Source organism: Hibiscus syriacus, unplaced genomic scaffold, assembly GCF_006381635.1.
Source record: "Hibiscus syriacus cultivar Baekdansim isolate YM2019G1 unplaced genomic scaffold, ASM638163v2 tig00116996_pilon, whole genome shotgun sequence".
In the NCBI taxonomy this organism is placed as follows: Eukaryota; Viridiplantae; Streptophyta; class Magnoliopsida; order Malvales; family Malvaceae; genus Hibiscus; species Hibiscus syriacus.
In genome coordinates this window covers 2,588,999-2,602,577 of record NW_024063512.1, presented here as the reverse complement: position 1 = coordinate 2,602,577, position 13,579 = coordinate 2,588,999, and the positions used below count along the sequence as shown (strand labels likewise).

Here is a 13,579-nt window from a genome sequence, read left to right as displayed (position 1 = left end):
TCTACAGTCGAGTGTTAATGTTTATTCATTAAATATATCTTCAATTTTTTGGTATGTAAAGCATCATTGTTGAAATTTCATTTCGCCTGGTAGTTTCTCTCTACAGATTCTATTAACCCACGTTATTGAACTTATAGACTTATAGTTAGGGATGGATATTTCATCCGGACGTGATAGGTTCCGACCTAATCTAATTGGGTTGATCTTTTTGTTGTTGAATACTTGGGTTTGGGCCAATTATTATGAAGTTGTGGTTGGATCAGGTTTGGATTTAGAGAAAGGAAATTCAACCTAACATATATTATAATTATCTCTTTTATATTTAGAGTTAATTGTAATAATATTTCCTTTCTAAAATAATTTTTTATACTAGGTTCTTATTTTACCTAATAAAAATACTTATATATATATATATATATATATATATATTTAGGTCGGTTGGATCGGAGGATACTTTTGACCTAAAAGTCGAATCAAATACAGATAAAGGAATTTAATTTTTAAATCTTATTTGGATGAATTAAAATTTTGATATGATCTAACTCATAGTCATCACTGATTATACAACAAAACTAAGGTAAACGAAAGATAACAAGGGAAATCAAATAATTATTTTGGCGCCATATGTCACATCTAAAATGGCTGCCACACTAACACATGATATGGCCTTTATGGACACATCTAAAATGGGTGCCAACTGCCACATCAGACCCCTCTTATGGTGGTGAGTATGGTTGAGAATAGGGACCCGAATATGAATTTTGGGGAGTAGGAAAGGCAGGATGGATGATGGGGGCAAAGGTAGGCATTTGAATTCGATGATGTTCTGATTCAGCAAACTGTTAATCGTTTAATTAATAGCTTAGAGAACCGAATTGAATAAGTTAGTGAGGATGGTAATCTATAGTGCATGATTCTGAAATTTAGAATTAACGTGGATTCCTTTTTTTATCTTCATCAGTCATTTATGTCTCTTAAATTTGCTGACGCTGCGAATAATTGGTAACATTATTTCGAACAAGTCTTTGTTGGCAAGAATTGAATGGGCCCAAGTAGCTCTGGAAAAAGTATAATAGTAGCTTAGCTGATCAGTACACTTGTTTTCCTCACAAAAAATGTGATGAATTTCTTTAATCCAACCTTCTTCACAGTCTCTTATCAAAACGTTTGTTGGGCGATCCTCCACTGTAATTCCGTTTTAACACCAAGTTCAACTACTAGATCCTTTACTAGGATCAATTCTCGCCTAACTCTTCATAATTCTGCTATTACATTACATATATTTTTCAATCTTCATCAAGAAAATGTATACCCGACTATCATTTATGCCATGGATCAGACCACATGCTGAAACGAGGTTTGAATTATTTCATGGATGGCGAGGTGTCTCTTAATTTTTCTGGCATGAAACAAATGTATAAAGTATGACATTTTATACTCTATGGTGAGCATGCAAGCACAAAAGGAGTAAGAAAACAATACTAAATGAATACAAGTCACATGATACCCATATGTAAAGTTTGGTGTTCTTTCTGAATTTTATGAGTGGAAAGACCCAAGGGATAAGAAGAATTAAAATGGAAGGCAAAAGACAAAAGGCAAGTTGTGATGAAAAGCAATTTTTATATAAAAATAAAATACAAAGAGACAACTCCTCAATTTGTCCTCCTCTTAAGTTTTACCCAATAAATAAATATGTATATGTTTATTAAATTAAAAACTTGCTTTGGCTTGTGACTCGTGACTCGTGACTCGTGACTTGGGAATTGGGATCACTTGCTTTCTCCTCCTTCACATGCCCACTACTCGACCACAAATCTTTTACTTTTCCAGCTTGCCTTATCATTTTGTAACGACCCTTTTACGTAATGGTAATTTATTAAAATTTGATTATCATTGCATTTAAATTATGTTGTGTTGTTTTTTATTTTATATCTAAAATATTATATTTATGCATATTTTATATTTGATATCATATATAAGATAACGTATTTATATTTTAGCTTAATATAAAAATAAATGTTCAAATTATAATTTTTTAACGTGTTGCTTAAACTTTTTTCGGTCAATCCAAGTGTTTAACGTTACAAATGTTACCACTTTAGGTTTCTTCGCTGTAACAGCCGTTAAAAAACACTGTTAAGTGACATGTGTCACGTTTTGATAATTTTAAAAAATTTATTTTTTAAAAAAACTTTAAAATATTATCAATTTTTAAAAAATATATATAATTTCTCCAAAATTACGAGAAAAAAAACTTGAATTCCTAAAAAGACCTAAAATCAACCCCAAATCCATAACTCAAACTTACCATCTCCCTTGTCGTCATGGTCACTGTTGCTAATGATGTCATTTCCATCTCTTTTGTGAGTCGTCATCATCCTTACCATCGAGATGGTTGTTGGGGTTGCGTTGTGTCGCAATTATAGAGCTTTGTTCTTCTTCGTCTATTCGCGATTTTAGGTTCGTCAACTCCTGTCAACTCATGTTATGGTGGCTATTCGTCGGGAAAATAGTTGTTAGGTGCAGGCTTGGCCGGGTGAAGGTTCGATCGATGGTAAGGGTGGCTGTCGATATAGGTATAGAGATCAGACTTAGGGTTTTAAAGTTTGGGGGGTAAGATTTTTGAAAATTTTGGGGTTTTTAAAATAAAATTTTTAAAATTACCCGAACGTGACATGTTCCGCTTAATGGTGAAATTTAACATCCGTTATGGACCAGGCATCTAAAGTGATAATGTCTGTAACGTTAGACACTTAGATTGATCGAAAAAAGTTTAATCGCTCCTTATAAAAGAGGGTATTATTTGATATAATGTTAGGTTTTTAAAAACTTTGATATCTCATATTTCAGTCTCATTATAAACAAAAACATATGAATTCTTTTCGTATATATATATATATATATATATATAATCTAATTTAACTCTCATCATTTATGAAAATTATTCAAAATTTATTATGATTTAAATTTAAATGTATTTTTGATTATCAATTTAATAAGATATTGTAATGATAAATTATTGTTATAATCATTTGAATTTAAATTGGTTGTGATTTAATTATAATAATTTTTATAGTATTTTCTCTTTTTATTATATATTTCAGTTATTAAATTTAACATTTAAAAACAATTTACATGTTGTTGTCGCGAGGTATTATAGATAAATAGTATTTATATACACACAACAGGTGAGATAATGGTTTATAGTAGTTTAGATAATGAGAAAAAATGATAATTAAGTCAACGATTTATGATTTATTTTTTTTAATTTAGGTGGTGATCCAAACGATTATTTTGTATAATCAAGGGGTAAGATTTTTTATCTCTCAGTTGAGAAATTATATGTCTTAAGTATTTGATGGTCATATGATTATCATGAGATTAGATTAAATATAGAACTATATAGATTGATTTTTTTTGGTAAATTAAAGTTTAAATCAGGAGTGACTCTCCCAGTCTATGATCAGGACATGCTTAAAATTCGATTCAATTAGAATTTATATAGGAATTTATAAATTGTCCATCAAAAATGAAATATTTAAATCACAATCACTTTTGCCAACTCACCCTAATATATTTATTCTATGACTTGACGTGTGAATTTACCAAGTCATAAGAACTATTTATTATTAAACTTTATAGATAGTTTTAAGAGAAATTTTCTAAAATAATGAAATGTGACAAAAGGTACGACTAGTAATCACTTTTTCATCATTATTTATGAGAAGTGAAGATTATTTGAAGAAGTGGTAAAATAAAATGTTGATATTTTAAAAAATCTTGAATTTGAAAGGATACGTGTATTATCAATATACTAAATTTTTTAAATAAATATTATTTTATAATTTTCTTAAATTATTAAAAAACATATATTAAATTTTGCAACTTCAAAAACTCATGCTTATACAAAAATCTTTTTACAACCAAAATAAACAGAATTAATTAATAATAATGATAGGGAGTAAACTTGTGATGAAGGTGGGGGAGTGTGTCCCGATGAAAATAATCCCAAGAAAAGAACGCAGAATCCCAAATCAAGAGTCACAAATTGCACACAAGAACAATACCAATCCTGCCTATTGAAGCAAATGAATGACTAATTTAGAAGCAAAAGACAATCCAACTTTCCATCAAATTCCATGCAATGGACACTGTATAAACTGAGAAAGAGTGAGTGACCCCAAAACAATGGTGGCCCCTCCATGTGGGTTTGCCCTGCTCCTTCCTCCTCTACCCTTTTGCCCTTCTTTTTTTTAATCTCTGTAACAACAACAATCCGCCTCATATTCATAGTAAGCAGCATAATAAAAGTTAAACCTCATCTCTCTCCCTCTCTCTCCCTTGTGTTTACATTTAATGCTCCGTTTCAGATATAGGCTCAAGCTCATGTCTTTTACCTGATTTCTCAGTTTTCCTTTTTGTTGGGGTTCCACACCCATTTTTAATTGCTTTTGCTGAATGTTAATGCTGTGAACTAAAGGACAATACAATACAGTCAAAACTCCAACTGCAGCCGGAACGCATTCAATACTATTTCATGGCAACAACTACAACTACAAAACCATCATCTGCTCAGCTCAAAGTCCAAGTCCAACCCACCAAGCCTAAACGCCGCAAGTGTAAAGAAACCACCATTTCTTCCTCCGTTGCTGTTGCTTCCACCACTGGTAACGACTCCTCTGAGTTGGATTTTCACGGAGTTTTAAGCCGGAAACTCGACTCGCCCACCTTTGTTTCCCCTGATAGCTCTTGGTGCTGTCCCGCTGCGAAACCCCTCCCAACTCCCCCTCCTTCTCCACCTCCGCTTCCGCCGCAAACTCGCCGTGTTGGGGACCAAGGGTTTACTGATTCTTTGTCGGGTTTCAGGATCCGATATTCTCCGGGAAGTGTGCTACCTGTCATGGACTTCACGGGCGGAACAATGCTCTCCAATGGTCATTCTCCGTCGAGTTTCAACAAGTTCAACTCTGCCCTCACGGCGGGTCTCTTAAACCCGATGTCCCCTCCGCCTCCAGCGGACAAGATACGGTCCAGCCCCACCCTTTTCGAAATGATGGCTAGCGAGCCCGATATCCATCAAAGAACCCAAAACCAAACTCAGATCCAAGTTTCGACTTCAGCTCCAAGACAAAACCAACCCCCGCCTGTTATAGATAAGCAGGTATTGACCATGCAACGAATTTCGTATCTTTTGTCGACTCGGAGCCCCGGGAACCAGTTTAACGAGCCGGGTTCGAGTGATATAAAGCTGACCTTGAGTTCCAAGGATGGGCTCAGCGTGTCATTGAACGTGCACCGGCAAATACTAGTGGCTCACAGTAGGTTTTTTGCGGTGAGGTTATCGGATCGATGGACAATGCAGCAGAGGAATGGATCAGCTGGGCCGTACATTGTGGAAATAGCGGATTGTGATGACGTTGAGGTTTATATAGAGACCTTGAGATTGATGTATTGTAAAGATTTGAGGAAGAAACTAATGAGAGAGGACGTGTCTAAGGTTCTTGGAATTTTGAAGGTAAACTTTTAGCTTTTCATTTTAATTCTTTTATTGTATTTTTGTATACTTGAGAATTGGTATGAAGATTAGCAGTAATAGTTTCAGTTCCCTTTTAAACTGTGAGCTTGTGACATAGCTTGGAAAAAAGTTGAAGATCGTGTTCTTCATTCTTTTGTTGTATATTTGGTTCACAACACCTAAAGTGGGGATTGGATGATTTTGTAACTTTTTACTGTTGAAATGGTTGCTAGTGTGATGTTTTTCCTTTGTTAGGTTTCAGCGGCAATTGGATTTGATGCTGGGGTTTTGTCGTGTTTGGAGTACTTGGAAGCCGCCCCTTGGGCTGAGGATGAAGAAGAGAAAGTAGCTTCTTTGTTGGCAGAGCTCCACCTCGAAAACGTTGGAGCTGGGGACGTTTTGAAGAGGGTTTCTGTTGAAGTTACTAATGGAACTGATGAGGGTGATGATAATGAACAAGTGCTTCTCAAGCTTATGAATGTGGTTCTTGAAGGCAAAGATGAGAAAGCAAGGTGTGAAATGAAACGGTTGGTCTTTAAGATGCTTAAGGAGAATTCATCTCATAATGATCTCCGGAAAGAGTCTTTATATTCAGCTTCTGATGGCTGTTTGGAACTGCTTCGGTACCATTTTATTCGAGCAGCATCAGCTGATTTGCAGGATGCGAGTCAGATTGCAAGACAAGCAAATAATTTGCACTGGATCTTGGACATTTTGATTGATAGACAGATTGCTGAAGATTTTCTAAAAACATGGGCTTCTCAATCTGAATTATCTGATGCTCATTCTAAAGTTCCAGTTGTCCATAGGTTTGAAGTTAGCAGAGTTACTGCACGGCTATTTGTAGGAATTGGGAAGGGGCAGTTATTGGCATCAAAGGAAGTAAGGTGCCTGCTTTTGCAAACATGGTTGGTTCCATTTTACGATGATTTCGGGTGGATGAGAAGGGCATCGAAAGGCCTTGATAGACATTTAATCGAGGATGGTCTTAGCAACACAATTCTCACTTTGCCTTTGGCTTGGCAGCAGGAAATTTTGCTCGCATGGTTTGATAGGTTCTTGAACTCCGGTGAAGATTGTCCCAACATTCAAAAAGGTTTCGAAGTTTGGTGGAGGAGGGTTTTTTGGCGACGTGGTCGTGAAGGAGAACAACCAAGGCCAGTACGAGTTGCAACGGCAACCATTGAGAACTCATAAAGTTCCTATGTCCATGGTGCAGAACCAGTGGTGCACTTTAATGGGTCTGTTGTTCTCATTTTCACAATGGTTTGGTCTTCATTCTACACCAATGGCTCATTTATTTTCTTCTTCCTCTCTAAACTGTGGCTCACAATCGTGTGGAGTACTCGAGTTCTCGTATGTAGGTAATGTAATTGTATTGTCATATTCATATATATATGTAGTAAATTAGAATTCAACCAAACCATCATTTCTCAACCTCTTTAGAACAATGGAACCAAGAGGGTGTTAAATTTATGGCATTATGATGTTAGACTAACATGTGAAAAATCCGGATTGCAGAATGCCGAGCATCCTGTTAGAGAGAAGAGGACACTACTTTTGGTGGGTTGATGATGTGAGGAAAAAACTCATTTACCGTATGTATGTAATTATTATGTATTCTTTACAGAAAGGAAAAGGATGCTAGGGAATAACTTGTTAACGGGTTGAGGGAACGAGTATAACCCAGGTATAGGTTTGGAATATAGCTTGTTACTTGGGCAAAACTATACTTTCCTTGAACGAGGATTCTGGTTTTTCATTTTAGAACAGAAGATATTGGCTTGCGGATTTAATCATTAATTCTTTTTTCTTTGAACCAATCATCCTTGATTCTCAATAGCAGTTAAGGTGGCACTTGGATTTATATTATGTTTTTGTATAATTTTTTCGTGTTTAATGTGTTAATCATAACTGTTTACAACTCATTCATGTCTTGTTTGGATTTATGAGGATTTGAGTTTGTCAACGTAATTATTGATTAAAACAAACTAGGATTCAGTCTATATTTAAGGAGAGTCTAAAATACAACTTGTTAATGTAAGGTTAGAAATGGTAAAAATTCGTTACAATCGAAAATGTTATCTTTACATAATATTTTCAGTTACTGAAATTATTACAAATTGTATAAAATTTTCAGTTGTAAGCCCTAAAATCACTGCAATATAATATTTCCGGTTGCAATCGAAAATATTATAAATTTGTATAACTTTTTAAATTGAACAGGATAATATTTTAAGTTGAAAATCGTTATAAATTTATCTTAAATTAGTTGTCGCACACCAAAACCACCCTTATATCTATAAGTGTGTTTCCATTTATAACATCTAGAGCTGTAAACAAGTAGAGTTTGAGTAGTAGACTCAACTTGAAAAGTTTAAACTTGAGCTTGATTCAACTCGAAAGCTTTCGAGTTCAAAATTTTTATGTTCGACCCGAAATAAAAAAAATTGAAGCTTCACTCGAACTCAAAAAAACGTGAACTCGAAATATTCTCATATTTAGCTTGACTAAAGCTCGAACTCGAGCTTACAATTGAATTTTAAGTACATGAAAATCTTATATTACATTAAAAAACCCAACAACATATAAATGTTAATTTTATTAATAATTTAATATAAAAATTAATATATTATTTATTTGAGTTGTTCGTGAGATTTTCGAATCCAATATAATTTGTTTTCAAAGTTACTTTTACATTAGAGATTGGCATTTGATTATACAAATTTCTTTACTCTGATATATGATTTGTTTTTGGATAATTAAGCTTTTATTACCCAAAATAATAGAGTGTTGCTACAAAATAATACAATCAAAGGAACAAAAAAGGGGAACTTATGTACAACAAAATTATACTATACCCCAATTCTTACATAGAGCCAAATTTGTGCTATCATTTCTATTAACATTCCTATTACTCAGAATAGTTCCTACAATCTCCTTAATGATGTTGATAATTTCTTCTTCACTTCTGAATTTCCCTGCGAAAATTCTTCAGTTTCTTTTCTCCCATACGGTGTAATTAAAAGCACACCAAGAGAGCTTCAAAATACTAGAAATCAGAGATCTACCTTTCCATGAGATGGCAGCCCACTCCAACAGGTTGGACCAGGAAGAGGAAGGTCTGTTCAAACCAGATAGATGGAGCAGTGACCTCCAAATGGAATCAGTCTCCATACAGGTGGCGAAGAGATGGTCTCTAGTTTCATTTTCTTTAGAGCAGAAAATGCAAACATCATTAGTAACAAGCCCAAAACGTTGCAATCTTTCTTTAGTTGGGAGCCAATCCAAGATAGCCATCCAAGAAATTATGCTATGCTTCGGGACATGAAGAGGAAACCATATCAGATTATGCCATGGGACTTTGTTGTCTTTGGGCCGAATCTCTTCCCAAATTTGTTTTGTGTTATTTGCAGAAGACACAAGCACTGGTATGGTTATGAATCGTAATTTCAGAATTCGCCTGAAGATCTAACATGAATTCAACGGTTCATTCATGGTCCAGAAATCTTGATGTTTGATAATGTATTTGTGTATCTAGGCTACCCAAAGTGAGTCTTCCCCAGCTAGAAGTTTTCTGGTCAAATGAATCAAGCACACAATATTCCAGCATTTGATATTCTTAAGACCTATACCTCCTTCTGACTTAGGATTACAAATTTTTACCGTGCTCACCCTTGCTCATGCACCTGTTGTGTCTGAGCCTTTCCAGAAAAATATTGAGCACAGTTGCTCAATCTTTTTGATAATAGATTGAGGTAAGATAAGTTGCCTACACCAATAATTAGTAACGCTATAAAGAAAAATCTTAATGAGCTCGACCCTTTCTGCATAACTCATCTTCTTCCTAGACCATTGGTAAAGTCTATTCTTGATGTTGTCAAGAAGAGCTTGACAATCTTTTTCAGTTAGCTTCTTGGTGATCAGGGGAACTCCCAGGTAACTAACAGGTAGTCTACCATGTTTAAAGCCAGAAGAAATAATGATAGTATTAAGGGTGTGAAGAGAAATGCCAGCAGTGAATATCTCGCATTTTCCTGCATTAAGTTTTAGCCCAGAAAACTCATAAAAGCATTCCAAAACAGTAATGACACCCATAACAGACTCAAGATTACATTTTCAGAAGATTAATAAGTCACCAGTAAATGACAAGTGGGTGAGTCTAATTTTCTTACATTTAGGATGAAAGGCAAACATCCCTTTAGAAGCAGCAGTTTTGAGAAGTTTGGACAGAACATTCATAATTAGAACAAATAAAATAGGGGAGAGAGGGTCACATTGTCTAATCCCCTTCGCTCCCTAGAAATAACCAATCAAGCTTCCATTGAAGGCAATTGAATATCTAGCATTCGAATAGCAAGCAATAATCCAATTAATGACTTTAGTAGGGAATTTCAGGGCTTTAAGAACTACAGAAACGAAATCCCAATTGATGGAGTCAAAAGCCTTTTGAAGATCAATTTTCAAAGCACAACTTGGTGAAATGATTTTCCTCCCATATCCTTTTACAATCTCCTGGGCAAGGAGGGAATACTTCTACCATTGACAAAAGCATATTGATTAGGAGCTATAATCCTTGGAAGCAAAGTAGTCATCTTATTGATAAGAATCTTAGTGATGGTCTTGTAAATCACAGAACAACAAGATATAGGACGAAAATCAGAAACTTTGCTTAGATTAGGCATTTTAGGAATCAAAGCAATAGTGGTCGAATTAAAGGCTGGATAAATGTAAGATTCTTGAAAGAAGTATTTTACAGCCTTAATAACATCATTACCAACCACCAACCAAGCTTTTTGTTTTGAAGAAAAGAGATGAGAAACCATTAGGGCTTGAAGCCTTGTCATTACCTTGATTGAAAATAACTTCTTTAATATTCTCATTGGTAACTTCATTAGCTAGAATTTCATTGTCTTCCAAAGAGGAAATAGGTTGAATCAAGTCTTTAAGGAGAGAATGAGAGCAGGCTTTGACATTAGGATCATGAGAACCTAATAATTTTTTGAAGTAATCGATAATTTCCAATGACATATCATTCGAAATATTCGAGTCTATTCCCCTGATTGTTGACCAGGACCCTTAAAATATGTTTTTTGTTCATAATAACAATGAAGATTGAAAAACTTTTGTACACCTGTCGCCTTCTTTAAGCCAATGCACTTTAGCTTTTTGTTTCAAAAACATAGACTCAGCTTCTTCTAACGAGTTGAACTCTCTCTGCAACTCAAGCTCTTTCTCCAATGGATCATCACCTTTTAAGGTAAGAAGTTGCTGCAATTCGAGTTCTTCTCTCTTTTGTAGGACTCGAGCTGAAATGTCACTAAAGTAGTCTTTATTGAGATTTTTAAGACTAACTTTGAGACGTTTAAGCTTTATGAATAAAGTCTTCATTGGATTGCCTATGGTCTTCATATTCCAAGATTGACTCACAATTTCAAGGAAATTTGGATGAAGTGTCCAACAGTTGAAGAATTTGAAAGGTTTGGATCTGTTAACTTGGACCTCTTTACTAAGATCCACCATTGCCATGCAGTGATCTGAAGGACCAGGTACCATGAATTCCACATAAGAGTGAGGGAAAGATTCTAACCACAAAGGGTTGATTAAAACTCTGTCTAATTTCCGAGCTAAGTATTTTTCACTTTGTTTTTTGCTCCATGAAAAGGTTGGGCCAAAGTAAGAATGATCTTGTAATTGAAGGTCTTGGGTAGTTTCTTGAAACTCTAACATATCTGAAAAGGTGATCATACCCGTATGCTCATAATCCGAGCTCTCATAATTGTGCATAATGACATTGAAATCATCTCCCAAGATCCAAGGGAGGTTACTAAAATTTGATTCAAGATGTCTAAGGTCTTGCCAAAGCTGTCTTCTTAAAATTCCATTATTACTGTCGTAGATTGCAGTAATAATGAAAGGATCTTCATTGAACAGTTATTTGATAGTGATACTTTAAGCCGAAACATAACATAAGAAGAGATCAAGCCCTTTTTTCCACAATAGCCAAATTCTTCCATTCTCAGCAAAATCATAATTGTTAATAGAATTCTAATTCTCAAAGGAAGTAGCTAGGATATCAGCTGATTGTTCAACTTTCACAAGAGTTTCCATCAAGCAGAGGATATCAACATTATTTTTGGATGCCCTTCTAAGGACTTTGCCTTGTTTAAGAGGGTTGTTTAACCCTCTTACATTCCAGAAGGATATAATCATTTTCCTTGTGAAGAGGAGCCCGAGTCCCCTCCTTTACTTCATACTGTAGAAACCTTAGGTTTTTCAAGGTGAGCCTTCTTTTTTAATTTAAGTTTTTTGATCAGCTCAGCAACACCTGAAGTTGCAGCACTAGCTTTTTTATCTTGATTCTCTAAGGAAGATTGAACCTCATCAATCGAGTTAAGTAATTCAAATCTGTTGCTAGATCATGCGAAAACTTTGTCAGCCTTAGTTGGCCTTCCACTGCCCCTCTTAGTATGTGTTGGAAGATTTAAAATGCAATCAACATTCTTGCCAAACTGATCAGGAAACTTATCGTTTTCTCCTGCTTTAAGGTCTGGAGCAACTTCTTAATCATTAACAATGGAAGAAGAGTTATTTGGGTGTTTGGGTTCACCAGAATCAACCAAGTCATTATCATGGAGATGAGAGTCGGAGCCTAATTGATTTCCTTCTTCATTGTCCTTACAATGATTATTCAAAGACAAATCATGATCAACAGTATTTAAAACCTGGTTATCTTGAATACTAACTGCTTCTAGAACCAGAGAGGAAGTGCTGGCAGGTTCTTTTTTCCTCCAGACAAGAGTTGAAGCTTGAGAAGAACAAGGAATATGCTTGCATCCTTTAGTACTGTGACCAAACACGTTACAGATCTTACAACAAGGAGCAATCCACGACACTTCAACAACAGTTGAAGTTGTTTGACCGTTGTTCAGAATAACATCAATATACTTAGGAATTGCATTTGTCGCCCCAATTTCTATAAAAATTTTAGCGAATTCAAGTCTAGTTTAGACGCAGTGACATAGTCCATAGAAAGTGGATAACCTATGGCACTTGCGATGTAGCTAAGACCTTTGTTCGAGAACAATTCAAGAGGGACATTATATAAATGTACCCAAATATGGATTCTAGATAAGTCGAAATTCAACTTTGACATGTTTGGTTCCCATTTCCTAAGAATCAGGGGTTTGTTGAAAATATGCCATGGGCCATTCTCCATAACCCAATCCCTAGCTTTCTCTGAATCGAAAGAGAATAAGTAAAAGTTATTACCTGCATAGCTGACCTGCACAGTAGCACCCTGTAAGGGTTTTTCCACAGATCTTCGATAATCTGTTGCAAAGCTGAAAATTTAGGTATTGCTCCGAGAATGTGTTCGACAAGCGAGAGTCTCCATTTGGCTATTCCGTCTTTGAACACTTCAGGCGGTGGGTGAACGGTCGGAGTCTCATCTCACAAATTTGGGGGGAAATACTGTAACTGGTTACCAACTGAGCACGAAAACAGTTTGCGCCAATCCATCAGAAAAACGAGTGAATGTTAGAAGGCTGATGATGAAAGAGTTGAAATCGGAGAAAGAACGATCGATTCGCCGGAAGCACAACTGCAGATTATCAATTTCCATTAGTCTTGCTAATATACGCGGAGAGAAAATTGCAAACATGCGCCATGACGAATATCACATGTTTTTACTCTGATATATGATTGTATCACATACATGTAAAATTAAATTACTTATACTCAACGTAAGAATCATCGACTGTTATTCCAACGTTATGTTATTATTCCTTTAATTTTTTATTTTTTTGTCTACATCAGGAGCTAATGTTATTATTTGTCCCATATTAGTCTGTACTATTTCATATGCATTAAATAGAAGGTGGAGACATGAAGCCTATTAGAATCCGTCACATGGAACCTTCAATCAAAAAGTGGGAGAAGAATATAATTTAGGGACCAAATTATTAATTATGTATTAAGTCTTAAATTTTTTGAAAATAGTATAAGAATTAAAAATACTTAAATGCATTATAAAATTACCCTTTATAATTTCTTTTAAAG

The 13,579-nt window shown here is 35.1% G+C and overlaps 1 protein-coding gene across 2 annotated transcripts; it reads left to right on the top strand.

The window, feature by feature from the left end:
- The first annotated feature begins 4,253 nt into the window (after window positions 1-4,253).
- On the top strand, window positions 4,254-7,099 carry LOC120193736 (BTB/POZ domain-containing protein At1g63850-like). Of its 2 annotated transcripts, XR_005522887.1 has the most exons (3): window positions 4,254-5,518; window positions 5,774-6,882; window positions 7,040-7,099. XR_005522887.1 is itself a non-coding variant. In XM_039196176.1 (2 exons), exons 1-2 carry the CDS (start codon window positions 4,541-4,543, stop codon window positions 6,713-6,715), a joined length of 1,920 nt encoding a protein of 639 aa, XP_039052107.1. In that variant the 5' UTR covers window positions 4,254-4,540; the 3' UTR covers window positions 6,716-6,924. The 2 variants fall into 2 exon arrangements, 1 of the variants encoding a protein (XP_039052107.1); XM_039196176.1 differs by lacking the exon at window positions 7,040-7,099 and having other exon boundaries at window positions 5,774-6,924.
- Window positions 7,100-13,579: the final 6,480 nt, after the last annotated feature.